At 44.3% G+C, this 21,283-nt stretch overlaps 1 protein-coding gene across 1 annotated transcript in view; it reads right to left on the bottom strand.

Annotated features, from left to right (window-relative positions):
- Positions 1-21,283, bottom strand: part of plekhb1 (pleckstrin homology domain containing B1) — a 61,932-nt gene that overhangs the window by 32,006 nt on the left and 8,643 nt on the right. The window contains exon 4 of the mRNA XM_033023178.1: positions 6,511-6,550. Coding sequence (XP_032879069.1) covers positions 6,511-6,550 — 40 coding nt within the window. The remainder of the gene's footprint in view (positions 1-6,510; positions 6,551-21,283) is intronic.

The raw sequence follows: 21,283 nt of genomic DNA, 5'->3' as shown, positions 1-21,283 counted from the left end.
TCAGCCATGATCATATTGAATGGCGGTGCAGGCTCGAAGGGCCGAATTGCCTACTCCTGCACCTATTTTCTATGTTTCTATGAAAACAACACAACTTGTTGATCTCACGTTGATAACACCATCAACGCTCTGGTCTAGCTACGTTAGGCCAGGAATATCATGGACAATAATACAACTAACAGAAGGAACCTCCATAAACATCCTCATTCACGCTGAGATATAGAGAGCAGCAGGTGGGTGCTTGGAACAAAAGCATTTACCATCCTCCGTAGCCTAAATGGATCTTGAGATCGTTCATTATCACAGAAGCCAATCCATATAATATCATGGAATGTTTGAACCACACAATACGGCAACGTTTGTTGGCCCTGACAATTTTCTTCCCAGGAAGCTGAAAACGAGGCCACTGTTACCCAAAGACATTGAAAGTACCAGTGAATTTATTGTTCATGGCTTTAACCGCCCAAGGCTGGGAAATACCTGGGGTCAGCGTAACTATTGTCACTAGAGCTAAATCATGACGCTCCAACCTTACATACAGCACCATCGAAGTATCATCACTACAAGAACGACAGCTGTTTAAGATGGTGGTTCGCCACCTCCTGCTCAAAGTCAATAAGAATGGACCATAGATTCTATCCTTGAGGATGAAATCAGTGTCCCAGGAATCATTAGTGGGATGCCATAATACTGGGGAGTGATGTCCCTTAAAATTACCAGCAACCTTTCTATTCTTTAGAGAGGTTTAACTTAGTTTAGTTTAGTTTAGAGATACAGCACGTTCACACTGGCCAAGATGCCTGCATGTTAATACTATCCTGCACACACTAGGCACAATTTACACTTATACCAAGCCAATTAACTTATGCCCCTGTCCCACTTAGGAAACCTGAACGGAAACCTCTGGAGACTTTGCGCCCCACCCAAGGTTTCCGTGCGGTTCCCGGAGGTTTTTTTTATCAGTCTCCCTACCTGCTTCCACTACCTGCAACCTCCGGCAACCAGCTGCAGCCTCCGGCAACCATCTGCAACCTCCGGGAACCGCACGGAAACCTTGGGTGGGGCGCAAAGTCTCCAGAGGTTTCCGTTCAGGTTTCCTAAGTGGGACAGGGGCATAACAAACCTGTATGGCTTTGGAGTGTGGGAGAAAATCGAAGATCTCGGCGTAAACCCACGGGGTCATGTGGAGAATTTACAAAATCCATATAGACAGCACCCTCAGTCGGGATTGAACCTGGGTCTGTGGCGCTGTAAACGCTCGCTGCAGGGCTGCAACTGTACCGCTACGCCACCATGCCGTCCTCCTTTCAGGCGTGGAATAGTAGTGCATATAGGCACTCAGGAATACAGCAGCAAGCAGTACGCGACCCTCACAAGCATGGAATGAACAATTTGGTTTTATCACACGAATCATGTATTTGGATTTACATGATTATCGGGCAGATATTTATTGAGAAGTATTAACCATTGAGATGCATTAACCATTAAGATGCATTAAACATTGTGCTGCATTAAGCTGACTGCTGAGCCAGGTTTCTGAAAGCCACTGCTTTGCTTGAGACTCACCAGGTCACAGCTTTTATCTGATTTTGAGTTTGCTACCAGATTGTTCTACAAATCAGTGGTATTGCTGAAGAAACCAAACCTATTTACTTGCAGAAAGCAACATATTTATTGCTGCTGAAAGCAGTCACACACCATCACAGCCCATTTCTGAGTTTCCAGGGAACTGACTATATATAGTGAACCATAGGAGGTAATTGTGGGATCTGTCCACCAGATGGATTTTTACTGGTGTTTGTGTAGAAATTGGGCTGATGACCAACTGCTAAACAGTAATTTTACAGAACACAGAACAGTACATTACTTGGCCGACAATGTCCGTGCTGAACATAATGTCAAGTTAAATTAATCCCTTCTGCCTGCTCCTGAGTCCATATCCCTCCATTCTCTGCATATTCATATATCTATCTAAAAGCTTCTTAAACACCACCATTGTATCTGCTTCCACTTCCAACCCTGGCACCGTGTTCCAGGCACCTACCCTGGTGTAAAATACTTATGTCGCACATCTCCTCAAAATCTTTCCTCCTCTCGCCAATGCCCTCTAGTGTTAGGCGTTTCAGCCTGGGGAAAATGTTCTGACTGTCTGCCCTATCTATGCCTCTCATAATTTTATATACCAGGTCGCCCCCTCCGCATAAATGATTCAGAGAATAACAATCCACGTTTACCAGAAAGCTGCCTGGATCAGAAGGTATTTGCTGTAAGCAGCGGTTGGACAAATTTGGATTGCTTTCTTGGAAGTATGGTCATATGGACATGTACATGGGTAGGAAAGATTTAGAGGGATAAGGGCCAAACGTGGGCAGGGGAAACTAGTGTAGATGGGGCATTTTGCTTGGCATAAGCAAGTGAGGCCTGTTTCCATGCTGTTTGACTCTATGACTCTAACTTGGCTAATCTGTACTGTGCAGATTGGCAAATTGCTCGTTTTCCATATTAAACCCTGGAATGTACTGGAGAACAGAACAGAACAGAAATTGGTGTAGCTGACATCCGGCCCCAAAGTTTGACTCAGCGTTTAATCCAGGAACAGAGTTCAGGCATGTTGGGCCAAGCATGCAGATGTTCCTTGCTTTCTGCACCTCTGGATGGGTCTATTCATTTGAATGGAATCACTGACAAAGTATGTATATATTTCCTCTATCTTAATTTAGCTAATTGCTTATAATTAGTTTCAACAACTAACTTGTCGTTAAGTAATTTGTCAGTTTGCATTATACACTTAGACCATTATAATTATTATTGTGGATAAGCATGCTGAAAAGGGAGAGGTTATTTGTCAACATCTAAATTCTATGTACTAGTCAAAGGCGGCATTACACATTACAGTGTTTTCAATCATAGATCAAACATGTTATGATACAAGGAACTGCAGATGATGGTTTACTGAAAAAGACGCAAAATGCTGGAGTAACTTAGCAGGTCAGGCAGCATCTCTGGAGAACACGGATATGTACTGTTTAGGGTTGGGACCCTTCTTTAAACTGAATTTGGCTCTTTTCATGGTCTTCGGCAGCTGATCCAAATATGTTGACGTCGCAGAGTTACAGTGGGCTGGGGTCAGCCACTGTCTTGGCAAGTTTCAAATATATAGACCTCTGAATTTCAGTATCAGAAACAACTTCCTCTCCTTATCCCTGCCATGTGAATTATTTTTATTGAGTAAAATTATTTATGAATTAAAAAATAGCTGGAGAAGACTGATTTTATGCTTCTTATTACTGTGATATATCTAGATGCGAGACGATATGCTAACATATGATAAGTAGGTGGGAAACATGACACTCTAGTGTGGAGACAGTAAGTTCAAGACAGGGAATTCCCTGTTGACATAAAGGGAATAACAGGGGCCCAAGTTTTTCTCTTCTTCCTTAACAAGTTCTAGTAACTATTCATAGTTCACCAGTAAAAACTTGACAATGGATTTCCCATTCACATAAATTCCAGAGGGGAAGAACAGCGACTAAAAGTGAGTTGGTTAATGGTGTGAATATTGATTTCTCTAACTTCAAGATATAAGGTCCTAACTTGCCCAAACTTTCACTATAACTCAGGCCCTCAAGTACTGACAACACTGTTGTGAATCTTCTCTGCACTCTCTGCAGCTTAATGACAACATTTCTATAACAGGTTGACCAAAACTGAACACAATACTCCAAAGGCATCCTCACCAATGTTTTGTCTAACTGTAACATACCATCCTAACTTCTATACTCAATACCCTGACTGATGCCCCTAAAGTCACTTCTGCTGTGACCAACTCCCACTTATTGTAAGCATCATATTTGAGTCCTTAGAGTCATAGAGTGATACAATGTAGAAACAGGTCCTTCGGCCCAACTTGCCCACAACATGTCCCAGCTACACCTGCCAGCATTTGGCCTATATCTCTTCAAACCTGTCCTATCCATGTACCTGTCTAACTGCTTCTTAAGTGTTGGGATATTCCCTGCCTCACCTACCTCTTCTGGCAGCTTGTTCCGTACATCCACCGCCCTTTGTGTGAAAAGGTTACCCATCAGATTCCTATTAAACCTTTCCCCCCCCACCTTAAACTGAGAGACAATCATACTGTAGGTAATTCAGCAAGAGTTGTAATCTACAATGGACAATACTGAATCTACATTGGCTGCTTTAATAAAGACAAATAAACATTTCATGATTGTGTAATGGTTAGAAAATGGTCACAATTAATGTCTGAGACCTGTGAGGCCATAAAAGGCTCAGAACCAGCAGGAAGGATGCATGAGTGAAAAACCTGGGAGTAGGGGTTTTCCTGCAGGGTTTGACAAGGTTTAACAGTAGCATATGTTTCGAATAATCAACAGGTTACCTGTCATGTAGGCTGACAATTAAAGCTCCCCCTTCCCTCTCTCCCCACCCTGTCTACCTCTGAGAATTACTGTCTTACCCACAACATCCCAACGTGGGAAACAACAAAGAATGACATGAATCCTAACATTGTATCTATGCCAAAAACAGAATGGGTTTAATGGAAAGCTTTGCTTTACTGCAGCGAGAATCCTTCCTGCTGTGGTAAAACGGTGTTTGATCACAAATCAGCAGTGTTACAGCAGAGGAGGCCTGGCCAGGACAGTGATTGGGCTTTCCGAATACATATAACCAGGAGGTTAGTTCTCTTTGAAGTTTGTGGCACTAAAGCAAAGAGAATAATTCCTCCTATTTAATACTTAAGATCTAATGTACCAGAAACCCAATGTTCTTTGAAGGCCAAACTTTATACAGGTAGAACTGAACAGCTCAGGCGGTGAGTTTTAACTTTTTTTGCATTTGGAGAGTAATAATTGTTGATATTTCAGCCAAGGTACACAAAAAAGCTGGAGAAACTCAGCGAAGGAAATAGGCAACGTTTCGGGCCGAAACCCTTCTTCAGACTGATCGGGGTGGGGGGGGCGGGGAGAAGAAAGGAAAAAGGAGGAGGAGCCCGAATGCTGGGGGATGGGAGGAGACAGCAGGAGGGCTGAGGAAGGGGAGGAGATAGCAAGGACTAACAAAATTGGGAGAATTCAATGTTCATGCCCCCAGGATGCAGACTCCCCAAGCGGAATATTTCAGCCATTTGTTTTTATCCACTCAGTTGCAGAAATTGGGCAATCCCTAAACCAAACTAAAATTATCATCACCTTTTCAGTTCAAGCTGACTCATAGAAGCAAATACAATCAAAAGACATTCACATTCTGAAATTGTAGAGTGATTTAATTTCGTCTCTCTCTCTCGCCACATCCCTCCGACAATGAATTATAATTGTCCTGAAACATCAGCTCTGTGTGGGTTTAAGAAGGAACTGCAGATGCTGGAAAATCGAAGGTACACAAAAATGCTGGAGAAACTCAGCGGGTGCAGCAGCATCTATGGAGCGAAGGAAATAGGCAACGTTTCGGGTTGAAACCCTTCTTCAGACCTCTGTGTGGGTGCTGCCTAACTTGAGACAGCCCACTGAGTACTTTCCAAGGACTTACTTTTAAGGATACGCAATGGAAACAGGCCTTTCCGGCCCACCTAGTCCGTGCTGACCAGCGATCATCACTGTACACTAGCACTATCTTACACACTGGGGACAATTTACAACTTTTACCGAATCCAATTAACCTACACACCTGTATGTCTTTGGAGAGTGGTAGGAAACCGGAGCACCCGGAGGAAACCCACGCAGTCACAGGGGGTGACGTACAAACTCCATGCAGACAGGATGGAATCCGGGTCTCTGGCACTGTAAGGCGGCAAATCTACCGCTGCGCCACTGTGCTGTTCCTGTTTTATTTTATAATTCAAGTCTTCAGCATCTGCAATACATTGCTTTTTATTGTATGTGGCCATTGCCAGCAGGCCAGCATTTATTACCCAACCATAATCCCCCAGCAAAGGTACTGGAGACCTTCTTGACGTATTGTGTCTGTGTGGGGAATGTTTTATCCCCATTAAACAAATTGCGCTCATCTTGACCATTATCTATGACATGTGCACATGTGCATATCCACAAATATGCATTTGACACAAAAGTGGACAGTTCAACCCTCATTCCAGTCCACCACTCCAGGACACACGGTGTCAGAATTCACAGTCAGAATAATAGATGCACTTTGAATCTTAGAACAAAGCAATGAGATTAGCAACTGTAGAACAAAGCAGGGAGCACATAATCAGGTTTTATGTTCATTTTATTTATAACTTCAATTCATATTAATGAGATCTTTTTTGCAATATCTCCGGGTCAACAGCCATGTTAACAAAGCATTAATCCAAGCCAAAGTCTCACCATGTTATGCAGCTGGAATTCATGAAATTTTAATCTACTCAAGTTTGGATTTATTTAAACATTGTACATTTTCATTCATGTCTAATTGGCTATTAAATATTGCTTGGAAAAATCTCGAAAAACAACTTTGTTATAAATTTGAAACTGTTTCAAAAAGTGCTCTTACCATGTTAGATTTTGTTTCCAGGAAAGCCAGTTTCCAGGCCCTGCCACAAACAATAACAAATACATTTTTAGAAAATGGTTTCACTGATTTGGATTTATAAAAATGTTTCTGTACTATGTCAACAAGGTGCACAGAAACCTATACTAACTGCCTTCTGATTCAAGAATAAGCTACATTTCCAAAATGCAGGATATTTGAGATTGTTAGATTGCATAAATGATAGTCCTGTTAATGTATCCAAATGATAGTCCTGTTAATTCCCAGCCAAATTTCAGGCGATAAAGTTGAATTGTGCCTATGCTGGAGAGAAAAGGTGATTTTTAAAAAGGGGCATCACAGTGGTGCAGCAGTAGAGTTGCTGCCTTACAGCACCAGGGACCTGGGTTTGATCCTGAATATTGGGCGGGGTTTGCACGTTCCGCTCTCTGTGCGGGGTTTGCACGTTCTGGTCGGGGTGGCAGAGGAACAACTCCAGGAGTCTGTAAACTGGGCAATGTTCAGGGACTCGGCAACGGACCTGAATGTATACGCCACAGTCGTTACAGAAATGTGTAGAGGACTGCATCCCAACAAAAACCTTCCATGTGCTTCCCAATCAGAAGCCTTGGATGAACTATGAGATCCGCACTCTTCTGAAGTCCAGAAGGCATTCATGTCTGAAGATACCGTGGACTACAAGAAGTCCAGATACGACCATCAAAAAGGCCAAAAGGGACTTCTGCTCCAAGCTGGAGGATGAGACAGATGTTCGGCAGCTGTGGCGGGGCCTGAATGCAATCACCTCCTACTAGGCAAAATCATGAGGCAGCTCACATGTCAGCGAAACATCACTCCCTGATGAACTCAATGCGTTTTACGCACACTTTGATAGGGAGAATACTGATGTGCCTTCTCGAGCCCCCATTCGCTGCGATGGTATTTCTGTCACGGTCACAGAGGTCGACGTCAGGAAATCCTTCAGAGGGGTGAACCCTCGGAAAGGGTACCCCCCGGTCGTGTTGACTCATATATCTCAGCCAGTACATCAGCAATTTCGTCTCTAGCTTCCCAGTGTCCTTGGATATATCTGATCAGGCCCGGGAGATTTCTCTGCCTTCAAAGGCGTTAGGAACTTCAGCACCTCCCCAACCGTGAAGCCACCTACATTGACTGTCTAAGTTCCCTTGTCCTCATGTATAGTTTAGTTTAGTTTAGTTTAGAGATACAGTGTGGAAACAGGCCCTTCGGCCCACCATTTCCGCGCTGACCGGCGATCCCCGAATACTAACACTCTCCTACACACACTCGGGACAATTTACAGTTTTTACCAAGCCAATTAACCTACAAACTTGTATGTCTTTGGAGTGTGGGAGGAAACTGGAGTACCCGGAGAAAACCCATGCAGGGAGAACTTACAAACCTTGTGCAGACAACACCTGTAGTCAGGGATGAACCTGGGTCTCTGGCGTTGTAAGGCAGCAACTCTACTGCTGTGCTGCCGGGCCGCCCATGTCTTTCATCATGTCTTTCTCCACGGTAAAAACAGAGGAGAAATACTCATTGAGGACCTTACCCATCTCCTTTGGCTCCACACAGAGACAACTTCTTTAGCCTGCTTCTCAATTCCCCTATTCCTCCAGGGAAACACTTAATCCCAGCTACCTATTCCTATAAGTTTATTTCTTGTTCTTGACCAGAGCCTCAATTTCTCTTGACACCCAAGCTTCCTTGCGCCCACCTGCCTTGCCATTCACTCCAACAGGATCATGCATGCCCTGAACTCTTGTCAGCACACTTTTAAAAAGGTGTTTTGAATTTTCTAATCTTCCAGCTCACTGAACATTGTCATCAAATTGCCCGTAGATTTCTCGGCAAATAACATGCTGTAGCATTTTGATGAATGACTGCAATAATTATCTTCTAACTTGAGAGCATCAGAGATATTTGCTCCTGGGCCCAGAGAGTTAGATAAGCTGCCCAGCTTTTATCCTCATAGGCCATGCCTTTGGCTCAACATCAATAAGACAAGCGCCCCCTCCCCCCCCTGCCAGACGAGGAAGATAATTTACTGGAAGCTTGCCAAATAATAATGGAGCGATTTACGGAATGTGGACGGCACGGTGGCGCAGCGGTAGAGTTGTTGTCTTACCGCACCAGGGACCCGGGTTCAATCCTTACTAAGGATGCTGGCTTTACAGAGTTTATATTTTATCCCTGTGACCCCGTGGGTTTTCTCCAGGTGCTCCGGTTTGAATGAATGAATGAATGAATACGTTTATTGTCATTGCACAATATTGTGCAACGAAATTCCATTACATCTCCTCCGGTTAAAAAAAAATACAAACACGACAACCATTAACACATATGTACACTTATTAGTAAAAAATAAATAGGTATTTTAAAAGAATTTAAAAGAATTTAAAAGAATTTAAAAGAATTTGGCGGCATTTCTTGGAATTACATTTTGCTTCCCCAGTGTTCTCTGTTGGAATTTAGCTCTTTTATCGCACATGGGTAGAAACTATTTTTAAGTCTACCGGTGCGAGCCTTCAGAGTCCTGAATCGCCTCCCAGAGGGTAGCAGAGTAAAAAGGTGGTTGGCAGGGTGGGATGTGTCCTGCTTGATATTTGTGGCCCGGCGCAAGCATCGGGCCCTATATATGTCATCCAGGGAGGGCAGTTGGGCGTTTGTAATGTTCTGCGCAGTTTTTATAATTCCCTGCAACGCCCTCCTCTCAGCCACAGTACAGCTAGCAAACCACACCAGGATTCCATAGGAGAGGATACTCTCCACGGCGCATCGGTAGAAGGACAACAGCAGCGGCTGTGAGACGTTTGTTCTCCGCAGAGACCTCAGGAAATACAGCCAAAGATTCCAAAATACATTCCAAATATGTGCAGATTTGTAGGTTAATTTGCCTCTATAAAAAATGTCCCTAATATGTAGGATAGAACTGGTGTGAATGGGTAGGAAGGAACTGCAGATGCTGGTTTAAACCGAGGATAGACACAAAAAAACTGGAGTAACTCAGCAGGACAGGCAACATCTCTGGAGAGAAGGAATGGGTGATGTTTCAGGTCAGGTCTGACTCGGTGGTCCAAGGCACCGGACTGTATCACAGTATCACTCAACTCAACTCAACTCAACTCAACTCAACTCAACTCAACTCAACTCTGATACCCAAATTTAAACAGTACTGGGTACAGACACTGTGGAACAATCACAGTAATTACAGTCTGATCAATGTTTAAACTTGTGAAGATGTAGTTGAATAGCTTTTGGTCTTCTTATGCTTGAGTGGGAATGGTGGATGCATGACATGACTCACAACCCTGGTCTCTTGCAAGGTTAGACAGAAATTCCCAGTTGGAGTCGAGATGGAGCAAGTGAATTGCTGCTGGTGGGGGGTGGCAAAATGGAATAAACACATTTTGAGTCGAGTTATATTGTAAAGCAGGGATTGGTAGGTTCTTGATTTGTTATATGTCCTGAAAACAAAACCATTTCTTGCCGGGCTGCTTCTCGGAATTCGTACTCCACGGGCCCTTCTGTATAAATTGGGAATGACAGTGAAATAACAAATGCAGAACGGTGATGTGCAGGGGTCTCCCCCAGGACCCTTCCTCTATGAATCTGAATCGTGGACATTCTATTGTGAAGCAACTGCAGAAAGTTAGAGATTGTAATCCAGTTTTGTGAATGAGGTGAACTTTAAGAGATTCAGAAATTCCTGCAAGCTATTCCTGTGGTACTGACACGACTTTGAATCAATGTCACTGCGTGGCAGGATGGGAGAGTTGTGCAGCAGGTAGTGCAGCTTCAGTGGTAGGAGTTCGATCCTGACCCATGGAGCTGTCCCTGTGAAGTTTGCATGTTCTCCCTTTGACAACATGGATTTACCCCGGATGCTCCTGTTGCCTGCCACATCCTTAAGATGCATCAGTTGGCAGGTAAATTGCCCCCTGTAAATTAACCCCTGTGCATGTGGGTGACAGGAGAATTGGGGGAGTTCAGTTCAGTTTAGTTTAGGTAAAAACAGGCCGATTGTCCCTCTGAGTCTGCACAAGGACAATTTACACAGGCCAATTAACCTACAAACCTGCACATGTTTGGAATGTGGAAAGAAACCGGACCACCTGGAGATAACACGTGCAGTCACAGTGAGAACGTACAAACTCCACACAGAGCATACGCACACTCACACACGCGCGCGAGGCTTCCGAGGCTCAATCCAGCGCTAAAAGCGGAGATTTTAAAATCGGGATTACAAAAACTTGGGGGGATGTCCCCCACCTCTCAAAACATGGGGGGGGGGGACGTGTCCCCTCTGCCCCCCCCCCCCCGGGTTTTCCGCCCCTGCACACAGACAGCACCTGTAGTCAGGATCAAACCGGGTCTCCGACACTTTACCGCTGCACCACTGTGCTGCCCCAAATTAATGAAAATGTATTCAAGAAAATGGGTCACAAGGAAATAAGTGGAGAAAGTGACTGTTGCAAATGCTCTGAGAACTACAGGGATTGAATGGGCAGAAAGGCCTCCTTCTATATCTTAGAAAATATGCGATGAGAATATGGGAATACAATTAATGAATTTCAGAATATCTGAATCCTTTCCGCTTATTTCGTTTTTCTCTATAACAAAGGCGGGCTTTTGCCTATCAGCTCACAATGTAATCCCATCAATCTTATCCCCCCATTTTATGATTTGAGGTGTTACAAACAACCACCACTCCACATTTGATAATACTTGAAGCAAAGCCAGTAACTGCATTAACAAAATGCTACAGCCAGCACACACAGTGGAACACGCATCTCCCACAAGGTAACGACAAGCTAATTACAGGAATACAAAACAGTTCTCCAATCTCCAATGGGCGGTTACGGAGGCGCAGCGATAGAGTTGCTGCCTTACAGCGAATGCAGCGCCGGATACCCGGGTTCGATCCTAACTGTGGAGTTTGTACGTTCTCCCCGTGACCTGCATGGGTTTTCTCTGAGATCTTCGGTTTCCTCCCACACTCCAAAGACGTACAGGTTTGTAGGTTAATTGGCTTGGTAAATGTCAAAATTGTTCCTAGTGGGTGTAGGATTGTGCCTGTTTCAGCGCTGTATCTCTAAACTAAACTAAACTAAACTAAAAAACAACTAATAGAAAATAAATAGAAAAGGGAGGAAACCCACCATGTCCCTTTTCACTTGAAGATTTTAGAAGAAATATTTTATTCTTGCATGAAGGCTATTTAATTTGGTTGAGCAAAATTTCAGTCAGCACAGAAACAGGGCCTTCTGCACAACCTGTCAATACTGGGCAAGTTCCATTTGCCTGCGTTTGGCCCAGAGCCCTCTAAACATAACCTTTCCATACATATGTCCAAAGGACTTTTAAAATGCATAATTGTATCCTCTTTTTTAGCTTCCTCTGGCGGCTCATTCAGATACAGATTACCCTTCAAGGAAAGTGAAAGAAAATGAAAGAATCCTCTCTCACATGCTTATACCCTCAAGTTTAAGAACCCTCTACTCTGGGAAAAAGATTGTGAGCGTTCACTTTTTCCATGATCTCAGTACATCTCAGTAAGATCATCATTTACCCTGCTATACGTCAAACAAAATAGTCCCAGTCTATTCAACCTCTCCATATAACTCAAGTCCACAAGCCTAGATAACATCCTGGTGAATCACTTCTGCACCTTCTCCAACTTAATGACATACTTCCTCTAGCTGGGTGACCAGAACTGCTTAAAGCCCTGTCCTACGGTACGAGTTCATTCCAAGAGCTCTCCCGAGTTTGCCCTGATTCGAACTCGGAGAATTACGGTAATGGCCACTCGTCGGTACTTGGGGCTCTCGTGGACATTTTTCAACATGTTGAAAAATCTTCACGAGTCTTCCCGTGCTTACCTGCCATTAGCGAGTCTTCCCAAGTACCTGCCGTTAGAGTTATGAGCAGCAAAGAGACGTCCCCGAGCTCCGACGTACTCGCTACGTTCATTCTCTGTGCTTACCACGAGTTTGAATTTTTTTTTTAACTCGGGAGGGCTCTTGGAATGAACTTGTACCATGGGACAGGGGTATTATAGTTCTCCAAGTGTGGTCTCACCAACAACTTATACAGCTGGCTCTTGATGTCCCAGTTTTTGTATTAATTACCTTCTGCAACGAAGGCCGGCGTGCCAAATACCTTCTTCACTTCCTCGTCCACCTAACTCACTACATTTAGGGAACCATGCATCAGTTTTCCCAGATCTCTCCATTCTGTACCACTCGCCAGCGCGCTGCCTTTAAGAAACATAGAAACTTAGAAAATAGGTGCAGGAGTAGGCCATTCGGCCCTTCAATATGATCATGGCTGATCATCCAACTCAGTATCCTGTACCTGCCTTCTCTCCATACCCCCTGATCCCTTTAGCCACAAGGGCCACATCTAACTCCCTCTTAAATATAGCCAATGAACTGGCCTCAACTACCTTCTGTGGCAGAGAATTCCAGAGATTCACCACTCTCTGTGTGAAAAATGTTACCCTCATCTCGGTCCTAAAAGATTTCCCCCTTATCCTTAAACTGTGACCCCTTGTTCTGGACTTCCCCAACATCGGGAACAATCTTCCTGCATCTACCCTGTCCAACCCCTTAAGAATTTTGTAAGTTTCTATAAGATCCCCCCTCAATCTTCTAAATTCTAGCGAGTACAAGCCGAGTCTATCCAGTCTTTCTTCATATGAAAGTCCTGACATCCCAGCAATCAGTCTGGTGAACCTTCTCTGTACTCCCTCTATGGCAAGAATGTCTTTACTGTGTAAGTCCTGTCCTGGATTGACACACCAAGTGCAACACCTCACACTTGTCAGAGTTGGCTTCCATTTGTCATTTCTTGGTCTACCTTTCCGACTCAGAGTTTAGAGATACAACATGGGAACAGGCCCTTCGGCCCACTCAGTCCACACCGGCCACCAATCACATGTTCACCAGTTCAGTGTCATCCCACATTTTGCATCCTAAACATCAGGGACAATTAAAAAAAACAAACCTGCATGCCCAATGATTGCGAAATAGAGCACTCAAAGAAAACCCTCGCGGTCACAGGGAGTACGTACAAACTCCACACAGACAGTACCTGCAGTCAGGATTGATCCCTAGTCTCTGGCGGTGAGGCAGCAGCTCTACACCTGAGCCACTGTGCTGTCCACTGATATAGATCCTGTTGTAAACTTAGATATGCTTCTTCACCATCCACTATACCACCAATGTTGGTGTCATCTGCAAATTTACTAACAATGTGAACTACATTGTCATCCAAATCATTAATGTAGATAACAAACAACAGCAGACCCAGCACTGATCTGCATGGCACTCCACTGGTCACAGGCCTCCAATCAGGAAAACATTCCCCCACAACTACCTTTCGATTCCTTCCTCCAAGCAAATTTTGAATCCATTTAGTTTAGTTTAGTTTAGAGATACAGCACGGAAACAGGCCCTTCGGCCCACCCAGTCCTCGCCGACCACACATTAACACTATCCTACACACACTAGGGACAATTTACACATACACCAAGCCAATTAACCTACATACCTGTACGTCTTTGGAGTGTGGGTGGAGACCGAAGATCTCGGAGAAAACCCACGTGGTCACGGGGAGAACGTACAAACTCTGTACAGACAGCACCCGTAGTCGGGATTGAACCCGGGTCTCTGGCGCTGCGAGCGCTGTAAGGCAGCAACACTACCCCTGGGCCACCGTGCAGCCCATTTGGCTCACCTTGGATTCCATGCGATTTAACTTCCAGACTAGTCTACCATTAAGAACCTTGTCAATGGCTTTGTTAAAGTCCATATCGGCAACGCCAAACTGCCCTGCCCTCATCAATCCTCTTGGAGACCTCTGCAATAAACTCTATCAGATTTGTGAGATATGATTTTCCAAGCACAAAGCCATGCTGATGATGCCTAATTAGTTCCATGTGTATCCAAATGCTGTTAGTTCCTGTCCTTATCTCCTCTAACTCCAACTGCTTACCCACCAATAATGTGTGGGAAGGAACTGCAGATGCTAGTTTACATTGAAAATAGACACAAAATGCCGGATTAACTCAGCGGATCAGGCAGCATCTCTCAAGAAAAGGAATAGGTGACGTTTCAGGTCGAGACCCTCTTTCAAACACCATAGAGAGACTAACCTGATAAAGTCTGAAGAAGGGTCTCGACCCAAAACGTCACCTATTCCTTTTCTCCCGAGATGCTTGTCCCGCTGAGTTACTCCAGCTTTTTGTGGCCACCCACCATTGTCAGGATCACCAGCCTTTAGTTTTCTGTCTTATTCCTGCTACCCTTCCTAAATAACAGCACAGCATTAGTCTCCCTCCAGTGCTACCTAACTTTACCTGTAGCTAAAGATGATGCAAATATCTCTACAAAGGCTACCATGATTTCTTCCCCACCTTCCCACGAGGTCCTGGGATGCACTCAGTCAGGTCCTGGTGATTTATCCATCTTCTGGAGCTTTAAAACCACAAATACTGCCTCTTTAGTAATTCATGTATGAAGTAGGGCATGGTATTTTCTATGCCAAAATTCAATAGCTTCCTCGATCTGCTCAGTACGATCTCTGAGCATTTTCCTTTACCTCGCCTGCCTAATCCATTTTATGCCCTCTTTTTGCCTTCCTACTTGCTTTCTTGTGTACCTCTACATTTTTATACTCACGGAGGGATTCATTTGATCCCGACCACCTAAATCTGACGTATGTCTTTTTCCTGACCAGGGCCTTAACACCTCTCAATAACCGGAGTTCCGTAAACCTGCCACTACTACCATTCACCCTAAGAGGAATAGTAAGTGGAATCCATCATTCTGTAGAAGGGTCTCGACCCGAAACGTCACCCATTCCTTCACTAGGATTATGGTCACTGGTTGCAAAAGGCTCCCTCACTGACATTTCAGTCACTTGCCCTACCTCGTTCCCTCAGAGGAAGTCCAATAGAAACATAGAAAATAGGTGCAGGAGTAGGCCATTCGGCCCTTCGAGCCTGCACCGCCATTCAATATGATCATGGCTGATCATCCAACTCAGTATCCTGTACCTGCCTTCTCTCCATACCCCCTGATCCCTTTAGCCACAAGGCCCACATCTAACTCCCTCTTAAATATGCGTGGCGTATTGAATGGCGGTGCAGGATCGAAGGGCCGAATAGCCTACTCCTGCACCTATTTTCTATGTTTCTATACCCTGAAACATTGAGCTGTCATTCCTGCCCTTCCCTTCTCTCAGCCATGGTTCTGCTATGGTTCTAATATCCCAGTCACCTAAGTCAATGCATGTCTCGAGTTGATCCACCTCACCTGTTAAGCCTCCAGCATTGAAATAAATACAGTTTAAACTATCGGACTTTTCTCTTTCTTCACCGTGCATCTACCTTAGCTGACTGCTAATCTTTCTCTTTGACAAAAGTGTTTGCCCCAACCTTCTCATCTGCCTCCCTCCCTTCTGCTCTTGGCCCCTTCCCCTTGACAGTGGTCTGTTCATTTATTTTACTAACTCCACTGTATTCTGTTCGTTGTTCAAGATGTGGAGGCGAGATCAAACGTAGACTGGGTGATCGTTTTGCTGAACACCTTCGCTCAGTCTGCCTGAACCTACCTGATCTCCCGGTTGCTAAACACTTTAATTCCCCTTCCCAATCCCGCACTGACCTTTCTGTCCTAAGTCTCCTCCATTGTCAGAGCGAGGCTAAACGCAAATTGGAGGAACAGCATCTCATATTTCGCTTGGGCAGCATCTACTACTATCCAGTGGTATGAATAGTGTTTTCTTTAACTTCAAGTAACCCCGGCATTCCCTCTCTCTCTATCCCTCCCCCACCCAAATCTCACCAGCTTCTCATTTTCACCTAACAAACAGCTAACAATGGCCTGTTTCCTTCATTATCATTACCTTTTTGCATATCTTTCATTCATTGTTCTTTATCTCTCAACATCATCGTCTATATCTCTCCCTTTTCTGTGTCTATCCTGAACCATACTTAATCATTAAGCTGCGGGCAATTCAACAGAGAATTGTCACTTCCACAAGCTGGTAGCATTTAAAAATACTGCAGTAATAATAGGTTACAATTTTCACAAGGTGAGTTCCCAGGTACGTTGAAAGTCAATATCAAAGCTTTCAGTTTTAACATATGTCTGGAAACAAGAATCAGGTCTTTCTAGTGTCATTTATGGAAAAGGTATCTATTGCTGTAATATTATAAAAGGAATACTTCAATGTGGAATAAAATATTAGGAGACAGATTCCTTTGTGTAAATGAAGCCAATGTACTCTTTAAAGACACAAAGATGCAGCAGTATTGCAGACTGGTTATATGGATATGAATGACTGGTAAGTAACCAGACATTAACCAGGTATTCAATAATCTTTAAAAAAAAGACACAATATGGAGTAACTCAGGGGGTCAGGCAGCATCTCTGGAGAACATGGATATGTGATGTATTGGGTCGGGACCATTCTTCAGACAGATTGTGGTTTTGGGAGAGGGGTGGGTGGGGAAGGGAGAAAGCTGGAAAATGTCCTAAAATGGAAAGCCTCACCTTGAGAGTAGATGCAATGGAGACGGAGAAATTGAAATTGACGGAAACTAGGTCTCTGTTCAAGGAAGAACCGAAGGGCCTTGAGACCTTCCTTGAGGGGTATGGAGATGTAAAGGGATTGAACATTCATGGTAAAGATGAGGCAACGGGAGCCGAGAAATTAAAAGTTATTAAAGAGTTGAATGCCATGCGAGGTGCCTCAGATGTAGGTGGGAAGGGACTGGACAAGGAGGGATAGGATGGAATCAAGGTATTTAGTTTAAGATACAGCGTGGAAGCAGGCCCTTTGGCCAACTGAGTCCACACCAACCAGCGATCTCCGCACATTAACACTGTCCTACACACTAGGGACAATTTACACATATATCAATTTACACTTACACTTACACAAGCACTGTAAGGCAACAACTCTACCGCTACGCCACCTTGCTAGAATTTAGGAGATTGAGGGGAGATCTTATAGAAACTTACAAAATTCTTAAGGGGTTGGACAGGCTAGATGCAGGAAGATTGTTCCCGATGTTGGGGAAGTCTGTTATTTGCACTTTACCAGTTTATTTATTCATGTGTGTATATATTTATATCATGGTATATGGACACATTTATCTGTTTTATAGTAAATGCCTACTATTTTCTGTGTGCTTAAGCAAAGCAAGAATTTCATTGTCCTATACAGGGACACATGGCAATAAACTCACTTGAACTTGAACTTGAACTTGAAGTCCAGGACAATGGATCACAGTTTAAGGATAAAAGGGAAATCCTTTAGGACTGAGATGAGAAAAACATTTTTCACACAGAGAGTGGTGAATCTCTGGAACTCTCTGCCTCAGAAGGTAGTTGAGGCCAGTTCATTGGCTATATTTAAGAGGGAGTTAGATGTGGCCCTTGTGGCTAAAGGGATCAGGGGTATGGAGAGAAGGCAGGTACAGGATACTGAGTTGGATGATCAGCCATGATCATATTGAATGGCGGTGCAGGCTCGAAGGGCCGAATGGCCTACTCCTGCACCTATTTTCCATGTTTCTATGTTTCTATGTTTGCCGCCATATTTGGATTTGCCGCCATATATGCCGGGCAATCCTGTTTGTGGAGTTTGGGATGGAGATTCAAGCGGGCAGTGCGGGGTGGGGAGGTATAAGGTTGGAGGCGGTGGAAGAGGGATTGCCAGAGGTGAGGAGATCAGTAACAGTCTGGGAGATGATGGCCTGGTGTCCATCTGTGTGGTCATGGTCAATGGTAGGGATGAGGAGATATCCGAGAGGTGGCGCCTGGCCTCAGCATGGTAGAGGTCAGCCTGCCAGGCTACAACAGCACGTCTCTTGTCAGCGGGTTAATAACAATTTTGGAATTGTTTTTTAGTGAGCAGAGGGCTGTGCATTCAGAGGAGGTAAGATTGGAGTGGGTAAGAGGAGCAGATAAGTCAAGATGGTTGATGTTAAGCCGGCAATTGGAACTATTCTACTTGGGTAGCTTACAACCTAAAGGGCATGTCCCACGAGCATGCAACCTGCATGCGGCAAGCGCGACCAAACCGGAAGTGGGGGCCGCGCGGAGGTCGAGTGATCCCTGTACAGGGCCTGTCCCACCAGCATGCGCCTGCATGCGGTGAGCGCCACCAAACCAGAAGCGGGGGCCGCACGGAGGTCGAGTGAGTGACGTGAAGTTCGAGCGAAGTCCGCGGGAAGTTCGCGTGTGACGTACGGCGTCAAGACGCTGCAAACTGCGTCGAGGCGGCTGCAAGCCGGCAGACCGTTGCCGCGCGGAATTCTTGAACAGTTTTTCGCGCGATGTCGGGACCAGCTCCGCACAACTCCATACGGTTCCGGCGATCGAAGTGGGACCGGCCCCGCGAGGCCGTACGGCTCAAGCGACCACGTTAGGTCGCGCTTGCCGCATGGAGTCGCATGCTCGTGGGACAGGCCCTTAACTGTATGAACATTGAATACTCCAATTTTAAATAACTAACCTACAAACTCTCCCCCAACTCCCCCTCCTCCCCACTCTTCCCTGTGCCCCACCTGGACGCATACCCTTCTCCTTCCCACCCTCCTATATTCCATCCTCTTGCTTCATAATCTGCACCTATCCTTATATCACACCTTTTGTCTTTTCATTTCTGGCCTATATCCAACCATTCACCTATCAAAACCCTCCTCAACAGTATCTGCCTATGACTCGCTGGGGTCTGTCCTGCCCCTCCTCTCATCCTGCTTTCTCCCCCCACCACAATGATTTGAAGAAAACACCCGACCCGAAACATCACCTATCCATGTTCTCCATGGATGCTGCCTGACCTCCTGAGTTACTCCAGCACTTTGTGTCTTTTTTGGTAAACCCAGCATCTGCAGTTCCTTATTTCTCCGTTCAATAATCTTGTTAGGAATGTAAATAAATTCAGTGAAATTGCTGAAGCCGTGACGTTTTATTAATCCTTTCACCGCACAGAAGATTATCTTTCAATTAAGATAATATCAGTTGATTTACACCATCCATTGCAATTATACTCAGTTCTCTTAGATTTTTCTGAAGCATGCAGTTTTCAACCTGTCGAGAGATTGCACTGGGACAAAGACTGCCGAAATGTCAAACAGCCCTTGTTTAAACAGACTATTATACTGATTTCCTAATAGCACAATGACATTTAAATGTGAACATTGCAAATGCATACTAGAGCTCAAATCTTCTGAAGCTCTTGTTGTTTGTTGGGCTTATTATTGAGTGAAGCCCTCTGAACATAAAAGAAAGTTAGCATTCTCATTGTAAATTTGATTTGAATAGTTAAATTGCGAGGTAGTTACATTTGCGGTGTAGGCAGTAAGTAACATGATAGATTTAATGAATTTGGATTCCTGGTGCAGTGCATTCTCGGCTGACAGTGTGTATCGGGAATTAATCTGTGCAAATCGACACAGAACCCCACAAGATTCTGTGCCTTTTTTTCCCATTGTTCTTGGGATGTAGGCGACAGTGATACTGCAGCATACTGTATAACCTTGTGCTTTGAAAGTGATTTGGTGCGAGCATCAATGGAGGGGGACTGGAATTGTTGAATCGGGCACCAGCAACTTTCAAAGGGCTGTTGGCTGCCCTTGGGATTGAAATATATTTTTTTAAAAGAGAGAAAAATGCTTCAGGCCAGGAGAGCCTCGTTGATCAGTTAGCCTCTGGCAGTCAAGTGAAAGGTTGTATCGCAATGAAGGGCAGGACTTTTACAATGGGGGCATCAACTGAATGGGGTGTAGGGGTGGGGAGGCAAAGGAGGAATGGGCAAGTGGGGGGGTTGGGGGAAAAAAAAATATTTTTTACAACCTCACTCGAAGCATTCACTTGAACAGGCATTGAGTGATTGAGGCAATTTTCAGATAATCCAACTACATTAATCAAGAGCTCCGATATGAACAAAATTTGTAACCTTGATAAGCCTTGAACAGCGAGTGTCTAGGCTCAACGTTTTTAAAGCCTTTACAAATCTGGAACCATAACACCCAAATGCTGCTGAACTAACATCGCTAAAATATTCAGTTGCTACTGATGTGATCTTAATTTTTGCTCTTTATTTCCTAACAAAAGGTTCAGAAAATAAAACAATAGGGGCTCTGATGTCTCAGCAATTTAAACTAGTGAGTCCTTGCTTGATGGGTTAACTGAACTCGAATCCGTAGGGAGCCGGCAGGTAACATCAGTGCCTAACGGGTAAGGAATAGAACATTAGGCATGGCGCTACAGCAGAAATCTAAACGACGACTCCTGTTGGAAATGTGCATCGACATGTTTCAGCAATGTATAGAATTAGGCCATGACGATGACCTCGCATTTGACATTTATAATCATTCAGGAAAGGTATATGGTCTGAATGACAAATAAAGGATTCAATTCAATAAAGGATTCAATTCAATTCAATTCGTATAGGACTTTACGCCAATAAAGGAAAATAAATAAATACATTTCCAGCATTTTTAAAAAAAAAGCTTTTTTATAAACCAAACAAAAATCTCCATTTGTGTAGGAAGGGACTGTAGATGATGATTTATACCGAAGATAGACATCAAGTGCTGGAGTAACTGAGCAGGTCAGGCAGCATCTCAGGAGAAAAGGAATATGTGACGCTTTGAGTTGGAACCCTTCTTCAGACTGAAAGTAGAGGGGGGACTGGAGGAAGGAAAATGGCAGAACAAATCAGGGTCGGCACCAGATAACCAAGGAAGGAT

Source organism: Amblyraja radiata, chromosome 6 (assembly GCF_010909765.2).
Source record: "Amblyraja radiata isolate CabotCenter1 chromosome 6, sAmbRad1.1.pri, whole genome shotgun sequence".
In the NCBI taxonomy this organism is placed as follows: domain Eukaryota; kingdom Metazoa; phylum Chordata; class Chondrichthyes; order Rajiformes; family Rajidae; genus Amblyraja; species Amblyraja radiata.
This window is presented reverse-complemented; position numbering and strand designations above follow the sequence as displayed.